Here is a 24,526-nt window from a genome sequence, read left to right as displayed (position 1 = left end):
GTATGCAGAGGAAGGCAGAAATCAAGGACTTATAACTGGAGTTGGTAGGGAGACTTTTTTTCTTGAGAGAAAATAACAGTAGCAACCATCAGAGAAATCTGACCCACATTGAGCCTTGCACTGATACCACCCCCACGCTTTTGATAAATACAGTAGTCAACATTTCACTCAGCAGTTACTATAATTTCCTAACCAGGTTTAAAACAGGGTCCCAGCAGAGTGCTGCACAAACAGTAGGTGTACAAACAACCTTCTGCCTTTCTTAGAACAAGGTGGACTATAAATAAATAAAGAGTCACAAGTATCCAGTGTTTGTACTGGATATTTCTAGTGCATCACTTCACACTCCCTTGGCCCCACCTATGTCTTACTCCAACCACTGCTGCAGTAACCAGTTCTGTGTGGGTTCTGATCAGCTTCATGCAGTTGCAGTCTGAGGGTCTTGTTCTACCTCAGTGCCTGTTTCTTTCCATCCCAGGCTTCTCTGTTGATACAGAGGCAGGTACCCCAAGAACATATTTGGTATTCATGCATGCACAACTCTGAAGGGCAGGGGAGTTATGATATGTGGGGAGAAACTTGGGCCCATGGTGGCTGGGAGCCAATGAGTAAAGGATTCCCTGTTCCCTTCCTTGGACAGAAGTTTCTGTATCCTATTTCATACAGCTTCTCAGGCTTTCCATGGAATACAGCAACCAGTCACCATAGCAGGGGCCTGCTCCACTACCCATTATCTTTGCACTGGCTCCAGTTCCTTCCCTGCTTTCCATTGTGTGGCCTCCATCCCTGGTCTTGAGCTCCCACTTACCAGTAAAACACGTGCATTCCAGCTTTTATCTCAGGCTCTGCTTTCTGGGCACCCAGGCTAAGAGGGCAATCAGTAAGATTTCTGCTTGATTCATTTGACTTCATTAGATTTCAAATGTGGATCAATTTCACACTTATATAGCGTCAAAGGAAGACTCATACCTTTTATAGGGAAGACACCATTATGAATAAAATCTGACCAATCAGCTACCTACGTCGCTACAAGGATAATTTATTTAAGAATCAACATGATTCACTGTTAGCCACAAAGTTGAAAATATTTCTCTGTAGACAGCTGTTGGAGAAGGCCCAAGACCAGGATCAAAATTATGTTGGTTCATGAGCTAATCAAGGCACTGAACTCAGTTAAACCAATTTGGTATGTGGGAAATGCAGTAAGAAGCTGACTGTCCAGGAAATGGGAACTCATCATTGGCTCCCACAACCATGGCATAGTCCTGTTCTCAAATGGAGGCCTTTTTGGTCATGATCGCCATCTTGTATGCCTGGTACCACTCCTGGTAAGCCGAGGTACTCAGAACATGTTGCAGAGGTGGTCAAGAGGGAGCCTTTATAGGCACCGCGAAGGTAGTAGTGAAAGTGTGCTGTGGATAGAGCCAGTGTGCTACAGAGTGGGGTTGTGCTTGTGCAAAATGCCACCTGATGTAAAGGAATGCAGTAAGAAGTAGCAGCGTGTCAATAACAGTGTGACATCTGAAGGGGCTGTGTGACTCCCAGATTGGCTTGTTTTCATGTCTAAAGAGCCAAACAACAAGGGCTGTCAACAGATGGTTCAATTGAAATCACTTTCTCCCTGGCCTGCTCAGTGCACTTTTCCTGCAGGAATCCCAGGGCAAAAGTGATGTTGCGCATCACCAAATGAAGAAGGCGTACCCACACTTCCAGACCCGTGGTCACTGCCTGAAACCCTCAAGGCTCCTGCAGTCCCAGAGAGCTACACTTTATAACTCTTCCTGATAAATGTGCATATTCTGGAGTGACCATCCTCACGCTGTGGGCGATTTTAAAGGCCATGAGACAATGGAGAAAAGAGCAGGGGAGAGTTAAAGAGAGGTGAGGCTGAGGATGGCAATGGTGACATTCATGTAGCTTCTGAAAATCACTTCTCTCTGTTCACACAGCCTACTGGCGTCCCGTTTTACTTCAGCTGCCCTCACGTTTATCATATTCTGGTTGACGTGACAGTCTTCTCACTAGTGTGAGAGCTCTATTTTGGAATTCTCAGGCTTTCACACAGTGCCTCGCTCATTGCAGTACCTCAGCAAAAATGTTTCTGGAAGGCTTCTGAAGCCTTTGCTTAAATGCCATCTTTTCAATTAGGGTATTCTTGCCACCCTATTAAAAATTCCACCTCCCGTCCCAGCTCACAACACCCTCCATTCTGACATTGCTTTTTTTTTTATTTTTTTATTTTTTTAAATTTTTATTGTTATGTTAATCACCATATATTACATAATTTGTTTTGGTGTAGTGTTCCATGATTCATTGTTTGTTCATAACACCCAGTGCTCCATGCAGAATGTGCCCTCTTTAATACCCATCACCAGGCTAACCCATCCCCCTACCCACCTCCCCTCTAGAAACCTCAGTTTGTTTTTCAGAGTCCATCATCTCTCCTGGTTCGTCTCCCCCTCTGACTTACTCCCCTTCATTCTTCCTCTCCTGCTATCTTCTTCTTTTTCTTTTTTCTTAAAATATGTTGTGTTATTTGTTTCAGATCTGTGATTCAACAGTCTTACACAATTCACAGTGCTCACCGTAGCACATATCTTCCCCAATGTCCATCACCCAGCCACCCCATCCCTCCCACCCCCGACCACTCCAGCAACCCTCAGTTTGTTCCTGAGATTAAGAATTCCTCATATCAGTGACTGACATTGCTTTTACCTTCTCTCTTTAGCACACTGCAAGCACACTATGTAACTTTTTATTATGTTCCTTATCATCTCTCTCCTCTTGCTAGAATGTTCCATGGTAGTCACTTTGTTGGCTGACATCTCCCTATATGTAGAATAGGACCTGGCATATAATGGACACTCTGTAAATTCTGACTGACTAAAGAACTTCCATCCCCAAATGGCAATTTCTGTTTTTAAACCCACTCAGAGCTAGTTTATGCCTCCCCTTGTGGTTCCAAATCTCCATTTAGAGAAACAATATTTTTTTAATTCACAAATTAACTATTTATTGAGCACTGACTCTATGTCAGGCACTGTGCCGGGTGTTGGAGTAGCAAACAGGAAGAAGTCAGGGAAGATAGGGTCCTTGCCTTTAAAGAGCTTAGGGTTAGTGTGGGGACTTCTACAAGCATGGGCTACTGTAATACAATGCAGCAGGTACAGTGATAGAGACAAACACAGGACGTTGAGGAAACACAGAGGAGAACATGTGTGCCTCAAAGATCAGCTAGGGCTATGGCGGAAATCAAAGCCTTGGTGAGCTGAGGCTTCAAGGCTGAATAGATATTAACCAGAGAGTCTATGTGAAGATAGAGAGAAGAAGGCGCAGGGTCATGGTGGTAGTTGAGAACAATGAACCTCAAAGCGCAAAAATCTATGTTCAAAAGGTGATGAAATTGTTTTCTTATTGTATCATTCATTCAGCATGTATTTGTTGTGTTCCTATTCTGTGCCAAGGTGGGATGCAGCAATAAAGAAAAAAGACAAACACTTTTGCCCTCAGGGAGCTTATGTTATAGTGAGAAGAGACAGCTAATGAAATAAATAGGTGCATTATATAATATATTATAAAATAAGGGCTATGGACAAAAACAGAACAAGGAAGAGGGGCAAAGAGAGATGAGGATATGCACTGCAATGCTCAGCGTTCAAATACATCCACTTCTCTGTGGATCATCTCCAATAACTCCATTAGAAATTTTCTTGCAGATGGTGGTGGTCTGCCTATGGTATTAGAGGCTTTCTTAAAGAAGCAGGAAGAAGGAAAGAAGCCTTCATGCATTATAGTAATGATAATAGTAATAACACTTTCTATTAAAAAAAGGACTTTCCTGTGAAAGCCCTAAAGTAATTATCCAACAAATAGACAAAGGAAAGGATGTTCAGAAATAGGCATCAGACAAAGATGTGGAGAGGAGCCCCAGCGCGGTCCTGAGGAGCACAGGTGCTGAGCCGCGCAGGTGCTGAGCCGCGCAGGCGCTGAGCCAGGCAGCTAGAGTTGGGATCCTAGCTCTGCCACTTTTGCGCTGGCTGACCTGGGCAGTTCCTTAATCTTGCAAAGCCTTACTCTCCCCACTGTGAAAGAGAAATGGTGATAAGAGTACTTACTTTCCACGGGAGTGTGAAGATACAGTGAGATGATATGGAAACACACTAAAGGAGAGGGGTTGGCAAGCAGCAAGCACACATCACTGTCAAATGTTATTAGGAAGCCAAATATGGCTTCTGCAATGACCCTAGAGAACGTAAACTTCTCTTAGACCAACTGGCCTCTTTGCAGCATAAAATGTGAGAAGTCTGAACTAAGGGAGAGGCGAGGCAAATGTTGGGTTGGGTAGGGCTGAGGGTGCTTTTTTTGGCAGAATCTAGGGTGGAATGAGACCAAAGCATCTAAACCCAGAACTGCTGAGCGAGTGAGAGAAGGAAAGAACAGCTGCTGACAGTGTGAAATAGGGTGTAAGCTGGGCAGACCTGTAGGATGGGAGTGGGGAATTTATAGCCATGTCATGTAAACAATAAGCTGAAGAAACTTCAAAGTTAGTCTGGAAAGGAAGTTCTGGATGTGCAAAGGATGACAGAGTAACCGTCTTCAAAGGACAAAAGCTAGGGTGCCCGGCTGGCTCAGTCAGTAGAACATGTGACTCTTGATCTCAGGGTCATGAGTTCAAGCCCCACATTGGGTGCGGAGCCTCCTTAAAAAACAAACAACAGAAAACAAAGAACAAAAGCATTTTTCTGGCAAAGAAAGAGCAAACCTGCTCTGTTTACTCACAGAGCATACTACTACTAAAGGGACAAATGGGTTAAAGTTACAGGGTTGCAGAGAAGAAACAAAGAAGCATGAAAACAGTCACACTAAGGCATAAGGGAGGGCTCCATCATTGCAGGGGTTCAAGGAGAGGCTGGAATACTGGAAGGGAGATGGCTACATCAAATAGGGGGCCCTTTGTTGTCTCTCAAGTTCTTCCCAACCCTGAAGTCCTGACATAAAGCCTCAACAAAGGAGGCAAAAAATAGTAAGAAGCCCTAGAGGGCTCCAAGCCTGGAAATACTTTGAATAAACTCTAAGCTGATCAATAGATAAGAGATGGAGGTGAACCTGCTGATAAGGAGGTTTGTAGATATAAAATCAGGAGGTGATGATAATACAGTCCATGAAGACTGCCCCAAATATTGTTTTGTTCAATCCTCACCATAGGTCTGGATTAATATTACCCTCATTGCCCTTTCAATCATGGGCAAAGGAGACCTAGAAAGCTCAGGTCTTGCCCATGCATTCTGCTAGCAAGGGCAGACCTGTAACTTGAGCCCAGTTTTCTAACTTCTAGTCCACCATTCTTTTCAGTTCACTCTACACAATCTCCATGCAGGATAATGAAAGAGGGATAAAAATGGAGACATGGGTGTTTAAACCATTGTAACAGCCTCCTTACTGATTTCCCTGCCTCTCCCCTCTCCCTCCTCATGTCTTTCTCCTTTCTCCAATGTAGGCTGGACTCCTGGGGTCCTGTGATCTTCCTAAATTATGGCTCTTAACACTCTAGTGATTCATATGGCTCATGGGATTAATTACAATGCTTTGGTTGCTGCTCAAGGTCATCCGCAACATTACCCATCCGCACTCCTCCCTCTACAGCCTTATCTTCCCCTACTCTGCATATACTGCAGTAGGATATGTGTAGCACAATAGAGAGTGGTGGGGATTACAGAACGCTTGCTTTGTTGAAAAGAGCAGACTTAGCTCATCTTGAGCTAAGAAGTAGAGTCAGGGGGTGATAATAATATAGTCCTTATAGACTGTCCAAAATGTTTTGTTTAATTCTCACCATAATTCTGGGAAGTCAGTGGTAGCCTATGGGAAAATAGATTCCATGATGCCAGTTCTACCAATCCTTTAAGAGAAGATAGGATGTAGATATTAAATATAAAATTTCCCTAATTTTTAAAGGCTAGCAATTCATTAAATTTAATAAAACAACATGGTACAGGATGAGTAAAACCAACCTATAAATCTCATTCATAGGTGGCCCTGTTGCAACTTCTGATCTAAAGATGTACCTTTTAGATGAAGCTCGTCTTCTTGATATCCCCAACTTGAAGGCAGCCATGATTCCTGGAAGCCCCATATTACTAAATGTGCACCTTTCTCCGGGCACTTACACTAGTCAGCCCTGCCAGACTCTATGATTTTGAGGGAACAAGTTTTCTAGCCTTTGAGGATTAACATGATGCTCCATTCAGATTAGGTACTTATGAACAATTTGTGAACTTGGATTTAGTAGAAAAAGACTTGAAAAGATTTGGTTTTGCTTACATTTGAAGTCAATAAAAGGGGTTGGTGAGAAAGGTTCCAGACTCCAAGTCTGGGTAATGACAATAATTGCCTGGAAAAACTGTGTAGGTGGGTCAAGCAGAAGGTTCAAGGGGAAGTTGAGACATTCAGCGCTTTATATTATACTCATTCAGACTCAAGAGTGTAAAGTACTTTTGAGTTTATTTTATTTCCATGTACAAGAAAGAATCTGGAGCTGGAACACCACCAGGAAGTCTTTATAGAATTTTTGTGCTTAGAGCTTCTATTCTATTACACAAATTAGAAGGAGGACTGAATGAGGGCACATACTGTCCTGGTCCAATATACTCAGTGGAGAAACTTTGTTTCCCGATATTCGTGAAAAAGGAATAAAGACGGAATCATAATTCTTCCAAAGAAATCTCTTAGTTGACCTAACACAAGATTCCTGCTTGTTTATCTCACCTTAGTATTGGCAAATAAATAGCTGCTCTTAACAATTTTCGATTTTTGCCACAGTGTTGAACCAAAGGAAGCAACTGGTATCATCAATATTAGCAACCTCATGGGAGAATTTGTCTGTGTTATCATTTTTGCAGCCTTGAAAGACTTGATGGATTTTTATTTTTTTCACTAAAATGGCTGATGCCCTACGCAGGAATGTTACTCAGAAAATTCATGGATTTCAGAAAAATGACATATAATTTTGTGGCTGGAGCTAAAATGTGATCTACAATAGAGAAGAACTGCTGTGTCTTTAACAGAGCTAAATCTCATGATTGGACTCAGTGGAATTTAAGGTATTTATCATCAAGGTTTAGAGAGGAAAGAGGCAAGAAAAAATAATAGCCATTTATGGATTGGCTGTGTACTTAAGTACATTCTTATTCCAACACCCTGAAGAACAGCATGATTATACTTTACACATGAGAAAACTGTGACTCTGAGATAAAGAAAACTTCCCAAGACTACAAAACTGGTAACTGTTAGGGTCATGGTTCCAGCCCAGGCTGGTCTGGCTCTAAAACCCGTTCTCTCTACATGCTACCCACTGCTCATCTGGGGGTCTTGCATTCCAGTGGACTATCAGGGAAATTAAACTACTTGCTCCTGGTTCAGTCCTTTCTGTCTCCCTACAGCTCTTGGTGCATCATGGGCTTTGTTGCATCTCTGAAAGGCAGAGGAAGGCTGAAGACATCTCAGTAGCCATGGGGGCAGAGACTTGCTGGCTTATTTAACATTATTCTAGCCCTATCCAATGACCTCAAAGGACCTGAATGATATTCTGGATCTGATTAGAGATCAATCGACATCTGTTAATAAAGATCTATCTGCAAACAGACAGAACTACCCAAGTGGATAGCAGCCATACATAAAGTAGGATAAGCGTGTAGGACACCCAGTCAGCATGGGCACATGGCAAGTGCCACGGCACTGAGATGGCACTGGAGAGGCTGCCTGCTGGGCTCTCATTTCAGCAGCTGATCTAAAAGGAAGCAGCTACATTGGACAGCGTGTAGTATGAGCCATGCTTTTCAAACCCCAGATCAAAGCTTCCCTGTTTCCTGAAACTGGACAAATTTCTCCTAAGACTGTGTAGTTTGAGGATTCATTAACTCCTGTGCTATCATTCAACATATGTGAATTCTGGAACCTGAGTTCCAAAGTCGTTTATTTAAAGGGTATATTGTCACCTGCGCTAGAAATTGCCATTCATCCTTTGATATCCACCCTCCTCTTCTTCTGTTTATAATCCTGGTATTTTGTTGGTCACAGGGCCACCAGGAACATTCTCAGACTCTCTTGCATCCGGTTGTGTCCATGCATCCGTGTTTTCCAGCTGAATCTGGGATTAAGTGATATGGATGAGTGCAACTTTTGGAGCCTGCCCTGACAGGCAGAGAGGCTCCCTGCCCTCCCCGTTCCTCTATCCTGCTGCCTAAAACAAGACCAGCCACAAACTCAGGCACGTTTAATTCATGGCCCCATTTCATTTTTATTCAGCATCTATTAAATGTTGACTACTGTACTGAGGTAAGGCTGCTGGCATGATGGCAACAGTTAACTACAAGGACATGGCAGCAAATGTTTTTTTCTCTTTGTTTCATGTATGCAGGGAATCTTAGCCCCTGTGAACATATTTTTGCAATAACAGAATATTAAGTTGTTATTTTTTGTTTGTTTGTTCTGCATGTTTATTTGCTTTCGTGGTGGGAGCCAGAATATTCTAGGTCCTGCAATTAACATCACTGAATTTCTCTTCCCAAGTTATTAAAAATTTGAAGAGGCATTAGGGCAGACTTTTTGGAAAAGGACATCCACCTGGGCCTGTAAGTTCATTTCCTTTGCCCACAGACTAAGCAATTCCCCAGGGACTAGGGCTTGGATTCATGATTTTAGATTCCTGGCTCTAGAAGACAATCGATACATGCCTGCTGAAGGGAATGTACCTCCTGAATACCCTAGGTGTAGTGCTAACATATATACCTTCCTTTCCCCAAGAACAACCTTGCTGAATGGCAATCTAATGACATCCTCCAGATGGTTGCTTTTCTATTTTGACTTCTTTCCTCTTTAAAAAGAAAAGGCAGAGGGATAACCAAAGACAACTAACAAGGTAATTTGGAGATGCTGGGACTCTGCACTGGGTCTGCAGGCCCTCTTCCTGTCTGGCTGGGATGGGGCAGCCCCCTCCTCTTCCATGGCTCTGCAGCATCAGCCTTGGTGTGGCCACAGTCATGCTACAACCAGAGAGGACTTTCCAGAGGACTGACAGAGCAGGAGGATGAGTCACTCTTCTGCTTACAATGGTTGCCATGGCCCAATCCGATTGGACTGAAGCAGAAGGTCCAACTCCTCTATAATGTGGGCCTGGCCTCTGTATAATCCAGCATCCACCCAGGTGCTACTTCTTCATAGCATCACCACTCTCCTTGGCACTTTTGCTCTGATGCAGGCCCTTTCCACCCCCAGAAATACCCCCTCCTCCTACTTTCATCTTTCCTTCACCTATCAAACACCTACTTAAACTGTAAAGCTGTAATTCAAGAGTTATCTCCTTGAGGAAGCCTTTCCTCATCATCCCAGACCACCTTATTATAGATTCCCAAAGCATACTAGGCTTACCCAAACCATAGCGTTTTCTAAACTCTATGTATCTTTTTACCACCTTTACTTCTCCATCAACCTGTGAGCTCCTTGAGGGCAGGAGGCATGTCTCCATTCCTGAATTCGCAAGTATGGAATCAGTGCTTACTATCTAACAAGTGCTCCATCATCTTTGATAAATATGGGAGGAATGGATGAGATGCCTCACAGACATCAGTAATAATGTATTGATCACCTATATTCCAATAGCCCTTAACCGAAATGTGTATCTTTTCTTTACATAAATAAGAAAATCCATTAATAAGACGTAGCATGAATTCGGGTCTTTTTGCTTCCAAAGACCAAGTTTCTTTCCACTAAATCATTATACCAAGTTGCTTCTTGGTTCCACCTCCAAGAACTATGCAATGAGAATGTGAAAGAAAAATAACCAAACTTTAAAAAGTCTCTGTTGATTGGGTACATAATCTGGGGGAACAATTCTAACCTGAATTCCCTCATTGAGAGAATACTTCCCACCTGCATCAAAGGGTTGGCATGAATAAGCATTCAATGAAAGAAGGCTCAGTCCTCTGAGGCTTACATAAATGTTGATTGTTGTTAATAACAGGGTAAGTGTTATTTAAATATAGAATATTATTTTGCTGAGCACCATAAAGTATGGAGCACTTCCTTACAATGTGAGAATATAAAATAGAACATCCACTAACCTGCTCATTAATAATTCAGATCTACTGCTTCTTTATTCAGGCAATGAATAGTAGCACTTTTAGTTCAGTTCTTTTTTGTTTGTTTTAAGTATCACAGAACTGTTTACTAGTTTTATGACACAAGTGAATAAACAGTCAGAGGTAGGTGCACATGGCAGGATACAAAGTTTTTAGGGCAAGAAGCCTATTAAGCAAAAGAGAAATTCAGCTCAGCTTGGGTAATTAATTTAATTTCCACCTATCTCTGCAGTTTTAAAATAGAAATGAGAAGTGAAGGTCAATATTGAAAGAACTGCAATTATAGTTTAGCATTACTGTGGTGAAAATAAGTCTATAAGCCCATTTAAAATTCCTGCTCAGAGAGAGGTGTTTAAATATATTTTGAAAAAATTAGGTTTTATGTTCAACCTCTATTTACATTAATGGGCATCTTGCCTTAAATCCCTGTGTTTCTCCATACATACCTTTCTCTGACTGCTTATTAAAACTGGACTTTTACTTGGAAACCCGAATCTTCACTTGCCTTTCAGAGAAGGTGGCCTAACTGCACGTTCAAGGATACTGAGAATTGGAGACTATCATTCCTTTGTTAGCACACATCTTCTCGATGTTACTGCATGACAGTCTCTAGGAACACAGCGGTGGACAAAGGGAAAAGCCCCTGCCCTCATGAAGCTTGCATTTGGTAGGAGGGGATGGCTATAGACAATGACCCAAAAAATAAACTCACAGTATGTCAACTTATGATTGTGCCATGATAGAAGGCAAGGCAGGGCATGGGGTGGGGAGTGACCAGCAGGCTGTGTGCTCTTTTATTTTATTTATTTTAAGATTTATTTATTTATTTTAGAGACAGAGAGAAAGAGAGCCGCAGAAGAGTAGAGGCAGAGGGAGAGGGACAGAAAGAATCTCAAGCAGACTCCCCACTGAACGGGGAGCCTCATGTGGGGCTCAATCTCACCCTGAGATCATGACTTGAGCGGAATCAAGAGTCAGATGCTTAACCAACTGAGCCACCCAGGCGCCCCGGGCTGTGCTCTTTTAGATTGGATGGTCAAGGAATGGCTGCATAACAGAGGAGCAAGCCAGGTGGACCACTAGGAGGAGGAGCGTTCAGAGCAGAGGGCACAGCAAACACAAGTTGAAGGGGATGCTTGGCACGTGCAGGGAGCAAGGTAGTTTGAGTCAAATGAGAGGAAGAAATACACAGAAGAGATGAGATGGACAAGGCAGTTGGGGCAGGTCAGATGAACCTTGAGGACCACAGCAAGGACTTGGGTTTTGTTCTGAGATGGGAACAACTGAGCCTCTGATTTTTAGTCAAGTGGGGGCGGGGGGTTTCCAGACTCCTTCCCTTTCCATTAACTCAGTCATCTAGGCAACTTCCGAATGGCTTCCTCCCCCGCCCAACCCCAAGTGGCTGCAGAGTGAGATACTTCCTGTTTGTCCAGACACCTCATTTCCTGCTGCCTCCTGCTCTCAAGGGGGCACTGACCTAGGGACATCTGGACAAGACAAGAAAAGTCACAAAGCAGGGAAGAGACACAGCCCGACAACCACAGCATCCGTGCCGCCTGTCTGGGTCTGTGGCTCCTCGCTCCTTCACTGAGCCAGTGGCTTCCCACTCCAGTTCCTGTGACCTCAGAGTGTCACCGAGGAAATGCACCATGGCCCCTGTGCAAAGCGGAGTGGAAAACTGCAGGGCAAGAGTCTGACATAATGACGGACACATCTTGCCCCGGCAAGATAACCCAAAACTATATAAGAGGTCTACTACTGGGGCGCCTGGGGGACTCAGTCGATTAACTGTCTGCCTTCAGTTCAGGTCATGATCCCAGGGTCCTGGGATGGAGTCCCGCATCGGGCTCCCTGCTCAGTGGGGAGCCTGCTTCTCCCTCTGCCTGCCGCTCCCCCTGCTTGTGCTCTCTCTCTCTCTCTCAAATAAATAAATAAATAAAATCTTAAAAAAAAAAAGAAGTCTACTACTATTGAGCATGATGATGGTGGTGGTGATGAAGGCTAACTTCACTGGTGCCTGTTCTGTGTGCTAGCCACTGTGTTAAGTTTTTCATATACTTAAATGCATGTACTCCTCACCACCAACTGATGAGGGTACTAGTATTTTCTTCCTTGTGCAGCTGAGGAAACTTGAGGCAAAGTATAAGTCTCCTTGCTCAAGGTCACACAGTCAGCAAGTGTCCGAGGAGCTAAATAGAGAATTCTCAGTAGGGTGTCTGACTTGGAGGCCGGGCTTGCTTCCTTCTCACTTGCCCCATGTCAGCGAAGGAGGCTTCTTTAGAGGTCGAAACAGCATGGTCCTTTTTGGGAAAAATGAAATGGACTGGAATAAAGGCCAACACTGCATCATGACAGAGCACAGGCTTCTGTACCCAACAGGACTGTTAATCTCCATGTCTCTGGAGTCTTGTGTGAAGCCTTGAACAAGGAAGGCACCCAATACATATTTGATGGATGAATGAATGAAAGAATTAATGAATAAAAGCACTTTGAACAGTGCCTGACACATAGTAAGTACTCAATATACTGTTGCAATTATTAAGTGTGCTCATTGCTTGCCTTTGCTGTTCTAGGAAAGGGGGCCTGCGAGGACTGTCTTAGCAACACCTAAAGGCACATGGAGGTCACAGAAGAGGAAATCAATTCTATTAGATGTACTATTGATCAGGCTACAATGATACCCCCGCGAGATCCTGCCTCGTGAACAAAATCCCAGTTCCAGCTTCCCCTTATGAACTGTGTGATCTTATTTACCTTGGAGATGTCCTATAAAGCAGAGTTTTGCATAATTCGGAAAGCACCGTCCACGAGTCAAATACTATTATTCTGATTAACACTCTCACCACTGCCGCTCCACACTTAACAGATCACCCCTCTCCCTCAATGGAAAATGTTCAGTGACACCAGGAAAGGGGCAAAAGGGCTGTCATGCCAGGTGTTATCAGCCTGTTAGTGAGCCCCTGGGTTTTCCAGCAGACTTTACTTTTTTTTCTCCCCGACGAGATGGCATTATTGGATTTTGAAACAAATTTTAAAATGAAATCCAGAACAAATGCTCTGCCTAGGAGGGTCACAATGTTAGATTTATTGAGAAAAGTAAAATGACTTCAACTACTGATTTCTATAAAACAAGTACTCCTGCCTCTGATAAGAAATACAAACCAAAGAGTTGTTTTGGACACTAGAAGAAATACTGCATATGAGTTCAATGTCTGATCCTCTAAGACTTAACATCTTTGTTCTTAATAATTAATTAATGGCTTGTTAATTAATCCTTAGGAATATTTTAGTAGCAGAAGAATGAAGCAAACTGAAGTCTGAGTTCCAGTTCTTCCAAGTCCTAGCTGTGTAATCTGGTGCAAAAGTTTTGTTTCTCTGATCAGGAACCTGTTTCTAATGGGGCAAGAAAATAAATGCGTTGGTCTCTTTTGGGGATGTCAAGGAATACCTGGCGTGTGCCTTGTGCCTGGCCTTTAGAAGTACTCAGTGAATGGGAGGAGCTGTTAGGATTTCTATTTTTTTTAAGATTTTATTTATTTATTCATGAGAGACAGAGAGAGAGAGAGAGAGAGGGAGGCAGAGGCAGATGGAGAAGCAGGCTCCCCAAGGTGCAGGGAGCCCGATGCGGCACTCGATCCCAGGACCCTGGGATCATGACCTGAGCCAAAAGCAGATGCCGAACTGACCAAGCTACCCAGGTGCCCTGTTAGAATTTCTAAATTGCTTATCTTGATAACATATAATATTGATCTATGGAGATGAAAATCTCTTGGGGTTTACATCTATTGTCATGTTTAATGATCAACTTATTAAATGACTCCCCCAAATCAACTCCTTGATGCACAAAAGGAACACTGCCCACTGATTCCTTTAGAACCACCAGAGATGGGGGGAAACAAAATCTTACAACTAAGCAGCAAACTACCCTATTGCTGAGACAAGTAGAATATTAAGGAAGGTGCCATTTGGAGGGATGAAAGCTGGTCCATGGTCAATCTAACAGAGAAGGATAAATTCGCTAACATCATCTTTCTGGAAGCTGAAGGGTCAAGATCTTTTTGAAAACCTTTAAAAAATGTTCACAATTCAGTGCTGGCATATTGGATTCTGGAGAAAGTAATTGGGCTAGACTATAAGAACGTATACATCCCTTTGGTTTATAATAATAAGAGAAAAGGCAATGGGTTTCTTAGTGTTTCCCCTGCCTGTAGGAATTGTTTAGACTTCTGTTCAGCCGTTTTTGCCAGGAACCTTCTCTGGACTCTTTTTTTCTTTTTTTAATTATGTTCAGTTAGCCAACATAGAGTACAACATTAGTTTTTGATATAGTGTTCAACAATTCATCAGTTGTATGTAACACCCAGTGCTCATCAACACTGTCCCTGGACTCTTAATCCCCTAACAAGTTTTAAGATCTAGTTAGATAGGCCAGAGTAGTACAGAAGAAACATTCCATGGTTGTGGAAGGGGGAAAAAAGAAAAAGAAAGAAAAATATTTAGTATATATATATATGCCTTACACCATCATATGTTTGTATGTTGTGTGCATGTGTATGTGTGTATTTTCCACCTAGATACATTTAGTCAAAAGAGGACTATGAAAGCACATATAGTGAGTATTTTCTAGGGAAGGTCTAACTTGGTAGATATTTTATTCTCAACTACTTTTAAATTCTCCATTCTAGACAGAGTGGAGAGGACATAACTTTTACCCACTGGAAATCCTCATTATGGGGCACCCGGGTGGCTCAGTCAGTTAAGCATCTGCCTTCAGCTCAGGTCGTGATCTCGGGGTCCTGGGAATGAACCCCGTGTTGGGCTCCCTGCTCCGCAGAGGTCTGCTTCTCCCTTTCCCTCTGCCCCTCCCCTCTGCTTGTGTGCTCTCTCTCAAATAAATAAATAAAAGCACTGGGTGTTATACTGAACTGATGAATCATTGAACATTATATCAAAAACCAATGATGTACTATACTTTTGCTAACTGAATTTAAATTTAAAAAATCCTCATTAAATGATGTTGCTTTTTTTTAAGTTGTATTTGGAATGATCTTAGATTTAGAGCTGGGAAGGGATACGTTCCCTTTACATAAAGAAATTCTAGGCCAGGCATGGGCTGGAGAGTTTATGACCTCCCTGGAAAGCTGAGCTGCTCACCACAAAGTCATGATGTCTCTTAAGCTTACAATCTAAACAGAACAAATGATAACAAATGTTTCAAATGTCATTTTCTTTCTTATTGTCAATTTTAAGCTTCATCAGAAAGTACTAAAACAGGCTATTATAAATTATGGATGGTTGTATTTGAACAGAATCAGATGTAAATGGTACTCCCATTTTTACACTCAAATCTATTGCTTTAGGAGAATGAGGTTAAGGAGGATGTTATGGCATCCTTGTTGTTGCTCAATAAATCCGACACTTAGATTAGAGGTAGAAACTGTCAGTGTCTCAGTTACTTTCCAACAGTTAAAAGACTCTTTAAACAGATAAGTTTTTAGTTGACTTTCCTGCTTGACAATGTCATTAGTTGAATACTATACCTTGTCGTCTCCTAACATGACAGGTGGCTGAGAAATCTGTTAACCTTCTCAAGGAGCATCTGTCACTTGCATAAAATCACTTCTTCCCACTCTGTGAAAGATGTTTGCTACTTTCTTCAGAAAATATTCAATATGGCCCTTTAAGAATGTTAAGTTTCTTAAAGTATTTTTAGGGTTAATTTCTCACGTTCAGTTTTGCATTAATTCATTTATTTTCAAAACTGGCCTCAGTTCCAGTCCATTTTATTATCAGAGAAAGAGCAATTTTTTTTGAAGATTTTATTTATTTGAGAGAAAGTGAGCACGCATGGGGGGAAGGGGCAGAGGGAGAGGGAGAGAAGCAGACTCCCCACTGAGCGGGGAGCCCAATGCAGGCTCGATCCCAGGACCCTGAGATCACGACCTGAGCTGAAGGCAGATGCTTAACCGAATGAGCCACCCAGGCGCCGTGAGAAAGAGCAAGTTTTTGCTTTGCTAGAGAGGTAAGATCTGTTATGAACATGCCAACCCACCCACCCTCCCATACACTCCCTTTTGGTTTTCAGAAACTAAAGGTGGACAGATACATGAAACAAATGTCGTTTAATATTATAGCCATCCATGACAGTATGAGAATTCTGTTAACATTTTGGTTATGCCATGTTACCACGAATACTCTAGAAGGTTTCAATTTTTGAAATTAAATCATGTACAGCTCAAAGTCATCTAAGTTACCGAGTGAGCACAATGGTTTCTGAAGACTCTGAAAGAGCTCTAGAGCTCTGTAGAGCCATAAGGTCGTGGCTGAGGTCAGACCTTCTACCCAGCATTGTGTTCGCAAGAAGCATGAGAAATAGGCACGAGGCTTGAGTGGTTCCCCTGACAAATACTCACAGCTTTTCTTCCAAATTGATCCGCGATATCCATCACCCACATGTTCACTTGTGTCACTTGTCTCTCCTCAAAGCAGAGTACAAAGTGTATCATACCAGCTCTGCTCCATCCTTCTCCTACGAACTCCCACCAAACAAAACAAGTAATTTGAAATTTCCGGTGGTTCAAAATGACAGAGATTTCATTGTATTAAGTGGCCTCGATGTGCTGGTTTCTTACAAAACTCACACAACAGCATGACAAAGACCATGAGTCAGTCATCTCATACTATTGCGTGAAAAGGAAAACAAAATACACGAAGCATTGAGCATTTTCTCAGCATGATTATCATGTGTCCAGAAAAGTTAAGAGACTTGCCCAAGGTTACATGGATTGGAAGGATACTGGGACATTTTCAAAAGCAGAGGAGAGAAAATAGGAGTTATGGGTTACCTTAAAAGGCCCTGGCCTTTCAGAAATGGGGGGCAAGGGGGAGTCCTATAGCAATCCTAAGATTCCAAGCATAGGAAGAATTATTATGCAGAGAACAAGTTTCTGCTTATATTACTTCCTCACCCAAGAGAACCAACTTGCATAAAATGTAGCATGAGGAAATCTGCTTAAGCAGTTTCTAGAAAGGAGCATCTTTTAAAAATCTACATAATGACATAAAATAGTAATAGCCTCAGTAGGTCCCTGAAATGAATGAATGGTTGAAATAGGCTAAATGAGGGACTGAGTAAAATAGAAGAACTTCAAATAAGATAGCCTCTCTTTGCATTTACTGCTCCCTCTACTGGAATGCTTTGCCCTCAGAACTATACATGGCTCTCTCACTCACTTCATTTAGATCTCTGAATGACATTGGAACAATGACATTTAATAAACTGTCACCTCTTGCAACGACGTGGATGGAACTAGAAGGTATTATGCTAAGCGAAATAAGTCAGTCAGAGAAAGAATTATCATATGATCTCACTGATATGAGGAATCTGAGAAACAAGACAGAGGATAATAGGGGAAGGGAGGGAAAAATGAAACAAGACGAAACCAGAGAGGGAGACAAACCATAACAAACTCTTAATCTCAGGAAACAAACTGAGGGTTGCTGGAGTGGAGGGGGGTGGGAGGGATGGGGTGGCTGGGTGATGGACATTGGGGAGGGTATGTGCTATGGTGAGTGCTGTGAACTGTGTAAGACTGTTGAATCACAGACCTGTACCCCTGAAACAAGTAATACATTATATGTTAATAAAAAAAATAAACTGTCACCTCCCAGAAATGGTTCCACTGGCCATCCATTCAAAAAGCGGTCAGTGGAATTTCTGGAGAAAGACAAATATGGCAGAACTCTATTTTCCTGATTTCCTCCTCTTTTTGGTACTATTGCTCTGGCAGCTTTAGCAAAATTTAGGAAATCGGAGCTCAAAGGACCCCCAAAGCAACCCCTCCTCCAATAATTTATCTTCCCTCTGCCTCATTTTTCTTCATAGCCCTTATTATACCTGAAATTACAGAATACATTTATCTGTTTACTAGTTGATTATCTACCTCCCATGTTGGAATATACACTCCGTGAGGGCAGGGATGTCTGTCTTGTCCACCTCCCAGTGCCTAAAGGATTGCCTGGCTAGTGGTTAAGTGCACCGTACACATGTTCTTGAAGGAATGAACAAATCTCTAGCTCCAACAGTCTTTGAAACTTTTGTTCTTCCAATAAGACCTATCATGCCTTCTGCCTGTTTCCCAATGAGCAGAAAGGAGCTTTGTGAGCTCCTTGTCCCCCATATGAATGTCCATGGAGAAAAGACTGGATCCATGGAATATGAAACAGAAGCCCTCTAGCCCAGAGAGGAGGCATCCACCTCTTTTCCATAGGGGAAGCTTTCATTGCAGAGAAGGGATGGCCCCAGGCTAGGCTGTCCAAAAGGGGAGGGGGGACATTCTTCCGCAGGCTGCCTCTGCAGCTCTGGGAAGGCACCCACGGTGGCCAGCAGTGGAGAAGAGTGTTTATCATTGGCTGGGAACCAGGTGGAAGAACTGCAGGTGTGGTGAACTGGTCAAAAAATGTTGGGTGAGTCTCAACATTTCTGACAGCTTGGAGACACTGCTTCTAAAACTGCATATGCCAAATCTTCATTTGGGGGATATGGGTCAAAGTGTTTAAGCAGAGGTTACTCAGGTAATTCTTCCCTGACCCCACCTGCATCCATCTGAGCCTAGAAGAGACAAGATCCTGACTTTATTGGATAATCTGTATCTGGGCTCCATTCCCACCGGCCAAGTTCTGGGCTTGGGGCCTGGCCATTGTCAATATTTTTTAAAGTTCTCCAGGGGATCCCAATGGGCAAGCAGGGTTAAGCACCAATGGATTAAAGCAAAGTATTAATTTCATTACCCATATCTGGAGCCCTTTCATTTTTTCCAAGGATTTGGCTCCTTGTGGAGGAGGAAGACCATTTTCAGAAATACGGGAAGAATACCATACAAAACCAACCCTACACACATACACACACACACACACACACACACACACACACACGCAAAATCTACCTTTCATCATATCATCTTCCTTCTATTGGGAGGGCTTCAAATTTCTTCATCTGTCTGAACATTCTTATGCCATAAGACAGACAGCTAAGTTCATATCACCACCAATGGAGTTTCTGGAGAAAGACAAATATGGCAGAACTCTATTTGCTTGATTTCCTCCTCTTTTTGGTACTATTGCTCTAGCAGTTTTGATGAAATTTAGGACATTGGAGCCCAAAGGGCCCTCAATGCAACCAGCTGAGATCCCCCGCTGAGGATAAGGTCTTCTAAGTTGCAACAGGATGTTAGATTTGCATATGTCTCCACTCCTTTCAAATAAACCACTGCACTTGTGAAGAGTGCTTGCTGGTTGCATAACCCTGATGTGGTTGCTTTCCCAAGGGCACTACCTGTTTAAAGGGAGAATCTGTAAAATGCAAGAAAGCCTGAGATCAAGCAAGCTGGATTGCAGGCATGTGAGACAATGCCCCCCGCCCCAAGTGCTTCCCTTTTGTCTAACACTAAATATTAAAGACTTTGAAGAAAGGAACTCCTGGCTCCACCACGTATAGGAGATTGGTAATTAATGAAATTTACCTTTGGAGAAACTTCGGTGCCAGAATTTTACATTTGAACATCTCTTCGTGACAAGAAGCAATGCTCACTTTTAAACAAGGAACATGTGGTTTTTCTCAACAAACCTCTTTGGCCCGCCTTAGTTTGTGCATTTTCCCCCTTTTTAATAAGCACAAAGTAGATCGTTGTTTAATAATAATGTCACCTTTTTTTTTAAGATTTTATTTATTTATTTGACGGAGAGAGACACACAGAGAGAGGAAACACAAGCTGGGGGAGTGGGAGAGGGAGAAGCAGGCTTCCCACTGAGCATGGAGCCCGATGTGGGGCTCAATCCCAGGACCCCGGGATCATGACCTGAGCCGAAGGCAGACGCTTAACGACTGAGCCACCCAGGCGCCCCAATAATGTCACCATTTCACATTAAGTGTCCAAAAGGAAGTGCTGTGTTTTCTAAGTTGCTAGTGTGTGTGTGTGTGTGTGTGTGTGTGTGTATTTGGGGATTTGGGAGGGAAAGCAGGTTCACTGTCCTGGATTGTCACTGTAAACTCAGCTGGAGTTAAGACATTCCAATTAACTGGCAAAAGGAACCTATCACCTTCAGAGGATGTCTAAAAAGATGAGGGGGACACAGTTACAGCTAGAGCTAACAGTTATTGAACACTAAATATGTGTCAGGCGCTGTGTTAATTATCTCACATGTATAATTTTCTTTAATCCTCCTACCAAGCCACTGAGGTAGAAACTACTATTGTATCTACATTACAGGTGAGAAAATAAGGCACAAGAAAGATTAGGTAACTTGCCGCAAAGAAACAAATCCATTGTGATTCAGTGGTGTCTAGCAGTAAAGACATCTAACACATCTTTCTGGGGAGAGTCTTGCCAGAAAAACCCATACATTTCTGATGAACAGTGTCAGCTGCGTTATAATCTGGCCCTGACTCACTCCCCGGTTTCCCCTCCAATCCCTCACAGAGAACCTACTGCAGTCAAATGCATTGACTCACCCAACTGCAAAATGGAATGCTTTCCATCCCCATGCCACCCCTCTTCTGTATCAAAATCTACCCACCTTCAAGTGCAAGTATCACTTTCTCCACAAAGCCCTCCCAGCCACTCAAGGACAGCCAGCTGTAAGAATGTTGTGTCCCCTTAATTCCACAAAACACTCCATCTTTAAGAAATATCGTATGTCTTTATCACAGACCCATCTGTCATATAAACATATTTTAAGCTCCCTCTTGAATAAGCACAATACCTGGCATATTGCAGATCCCGAATGAAAATGTTCTCACTATCATTTCTCGGACTAAAAAAAGTTCAGATTATTTTATGACGTTTGCTGAGCACGCATGTAATCAACAGATAACTGTTAAGGACAGAGGGGAACTAGGAAGTTTGACTCGACAGACACATAATTCTGTACCAGCAGTTGCTGGAAGATGTCTCTCTATCCAGCTACCTGCACCGGACTGGAAGTTGGTTTTAAACCGGAGGGGCTTTCATGGCTGTGCTCTCTCCTGGGGTGCTTCTGGCAGGTGTGACTCGCAGCACTGGGAGTCTCCGCACGCACGTTTCCATTTCGGACACAAGCAGAGGCGGCACTAAACCATGCTATCCTGTTTTTACGAACCTCAATATGACAGGTGGTAGACACAGGCACAGCACCAGCAGAATTGGTAAACACGGAGCCACACATTTGAAATATGCAGGAACAACAAACCGGATTCTCGAATCCATGTCAAGAGAGGGTTCGAAACCGCAGTCCTGAATGACAGAGCCAAGTGTTAGGCTAGTGATATGCTAGTGAAAGCATAAATCCCCACCTGGGAAGCCCCAGGGGTGTCACCTACACACACTCAACAATGCAGAATGCAGGGTCTTCCTTTGAGTACAGACTAAGGTGAAGGCGGAAAATGATTATGCACTGTAATTCCCCTTTGCTTCCTCCCGTTACACAATGAGTAACTGTCCTTTCTCTGTGTGAACTGTTCAAGTAAAAGGCTTCTGCTAGCTCTTCTTTGCCATACGAAAAAGGAAAGTAAAATCCCCGTTTTCCAAGCCTGGACTCTTTTTCATAACATAAAACCAAATGAGGGGAAAAAAAGACCGACTCTCATCAGGGGACAATTACCTAGACAATTAAATGGTTGCTGCAGACAATCTGTGGGGACCAACGGCCTGGAGTCCTACATCTTAAGATGCAAAATTTATTTACGGCTGAACTTTCTTGATGGACAACTGCTGAGGGAAAATGACTTGCTTCCTTTGCCTGACAAAGAAAATTTCGGCGGCTGCTGTGCAACTTTGATTTCCAGAGAGCTAGAGATTGAACCTGTCATCTGTATAACAGCTTTTGTTCCACTGGAAGACCACATCATGGCATAGTGCAGTGATGGGCCCTGAAGGGCTTACTGTCCCACTCTCAGGGTGTCCTGGGTGGGACGTTTATTATGTGTGCCTTCTTCATTGAATCCGTGATCAATAACCCTCTCAACACTAAGGACTGGCAAATTCTCCTTACTGACACACAGATACGAGACAACGAAAACATGTCTACTGTGAAAGGGATGCCTGGGGGGGGGAGGGTCACCTAATAGAAGAGACAAGCAAAAAAAAGACAATGGTGGACCTTATCACATTCGAAATTCATGTGCCAGTCCCTCTTCTAACTTATTCTAATTAAACACAGGCATGCACTCACCGCTTGCATTCCTAGCGCAGACTGTGAGCTGAAAACTATTAACCAAAGTCCTGCCTGTCTCCTTAAGCTAAAAAAGGCTCTGCCGAGCAGCTTCACAACCAGCAACAATGAAAAGGAAGATTGCAGGTTCATACCTTAACCTCCTGATTGGTAAAGACCTCGACATCCACCACACAGGCAACCAGAGTGGAAACATCACAGTCCATGCTAGGGGCTGGCATTCCCCCTCCTGAATTTTCAATCAAGAGCTAGGCGACCTCAGAGCTGTGCGTGATGGGAAGAGCCTCCAGGTGGATGTGGCCGTGGCCGGCCCCGGGTGCCGCCTCGCCCTGGGGATCTCCGGCACTCGGCACCTGGAGCCCGCTCCCTTTGCACGCACGCAGCCCGCGTCTGAGGCTGCACAGCCGACTAATGAACGGCCCCGGCTCTCTCATGGCAATGACATCACCACCAAGACTGACACAAGCTGAAGCTATTTTTTTTTTCCCCCAAGCCTTTTATCTCTAGGCAGTGCAGTGGAGCAAATTGAACATGATTATGTGCTAAATCTGAACTCAGACTAAATCAATTCAGGCGGCATTCGCTAGGAACTGAGTCATAGCTGTTGTTTCAGCCGAGTGCTTATGTTTGCAAAAAGCAAGGGGGAGAATCTGACATGAGAGGCTCTGCTTCGGGAGGGTGGGTAAGTAATTCTGCAGATGAGCCTCCTGAGGTTAAGGTGTGACAATTTTCTGCCTCAGAGATGAGCAGGAAGTTGAGGCATTTTGCAAATTGCTTGGCTTCTGTTAATTGCCCTGTGCCGCTCAGCAGCCACACATGTTCTGGACATCCTAATGCATCCCGGGCACGGGCTGAATAGAAATCCATTCTTGGAGTGACTAAAGAGCTGGTCGTCAGTCATTTAGGCGGCCTGGTAGGAGAAGATAATTAGAGGTTTGTGAAATTCTATTTGAAGCACATAAGTGCAGACCAGTAACTCTAAAAGCACCCTTCCAAGCACGAGATTTCAGACTATCTCCAAGGTCATTCAAACCAAAAGCAATCGTGGAAAAGGAGTTAGAGCAAACGTCTCATGCAGGGACAGATGGCAGAGTCTAATGGGCAAATGCACTGATGTGGGTCACTGTCAGAGCCTCGGGGCTCTATTTCGCCTGAGACTTTGAATGTGTCTGGTTGCTTTTTTTGGTCTCTCTTCCTGATTGTGTATCGCTGAGGGGCAGGGCCACGGATAATTCACCTTTGTATCTGAGACTTGAGCAGAGTGGAAAGAGAAGGCAACAATTGTTTAATGAATGAATCAACTAAACAGGAATAGCCTTCTTTGATGGCAGGGGTGAGCAAAGAGAAAATATCAGATGAGTTTTTATTTTATCATTAGTTGTAAAAGTCCCAGTAGAACTCACTAACATTCTCGCAGGATTTATTCCCCCTGGGAATGCGGTGGCATCTTTGGTGGCCATGAGAGCATCAGATTGGCACCTTTCTAACACATGATTGGACAAAGCGTTCCCATTTTGCATGCAGATGAGAAAGGTGACTTTTCAGACCACAAGTACAAGTTTTGTGGTTGGTCCTCATTGGATTACAATTGGACTTAGTGTCCGTTCCCCTTCAGTAAGAGATTTCCCATGCTAAATGAAAGCAGTCCACAAATACAAATATTTGATGAAATTTTGTGGGTGTGTCTGTCTGTGTGTATCTGTGTGTGTCTGTGTGGCACTTACTATGGTGTCCAGGCCACTTTGGGGAGTATGAAGTCATATATGCAGATAATTTAGCTAACACTTATTGAGTGATGACTATATGCAAAGCTCTGTACCAGATCCTCTTAAGGGTAAAATGATGAATAGGCAAAATTCACTATCCTCACGGGGCTTAAAATCCAGTGGAGGAGATAAGACATGGAGACAAACATCTATACAATGAGCCAGTGGCCGTCGAGATGGTGGCTGAGGAGCTACAGACAGCATTTAGTGGCAACCCTGGAGGAAGAGCAATGGCTAATGAAGGCAGTTACGGCAGGTGAGCATCAAGAAGGAGGACATGGCCTCTGCTCTGATCTTGCAACATGGGTAGGGCTCGGTAGACAGAGAAGGTGAGGGGAGCCCATCAGATAGGGGCAGCAGACTAGAAATGCTCAGACCAAAAAAAGAATAGGTTATTTGAGGGGCAAGGCATACTGA

At 43.3% G+C, this 24,526-nt stretch overlaps 1 protein-coding gene across 2 annotated transcripts in view; it reads right to left on the bottom strand.

Annotated features, from left to right (window-relative positions):
* The window catches only part of RCAN2 (regulator of calcineurin 2), a 266,392-nt gene that overhangs the window by 75,567 nt on the left and 166,299 nt on the right, over window positions 1–24,526 (bottom strand). Inside the window, exon 1 of one of the 2 annotated variants that reach the window (XM_028097870.2) lies at window positions 22,478–22,746. The exons of the other annotated variant lie outside the window; for it this stretch is intronic. Coding sequence (XP_027953671.1) covers window positions 22,478–22,564 — 87 coding nt within the window. The 5' untranslated portion in view covers window positions 22,565–22,746. Of the gene's footprint in view, window positions 1–22,477; window positions 22,747–24,526 lie in introns of those variants that run through there. 2 annotated transcript variants of the gene reach the window in all.

Source organism: Eumetopias jubatus, unplaced genomic scaffold (assembly GCF_037043125.1).
Source record: "Eumetopias jubatus isolate StellerSeaLion01/CBP00866 unplaced genomic scaffold, mEumJub1_p1.0 scaffold_6, whole genome shotgun sequence".
Taxonomy (NCBI): Eukaryota; Metazoa; Chordata; class Mammalia; order Carnivora; family Otariidae; genus Eumetopias; species Eumetopias jubatus.
This window is presented reverse-complemented; position numbering and strand designations above follow the sequence as displayed.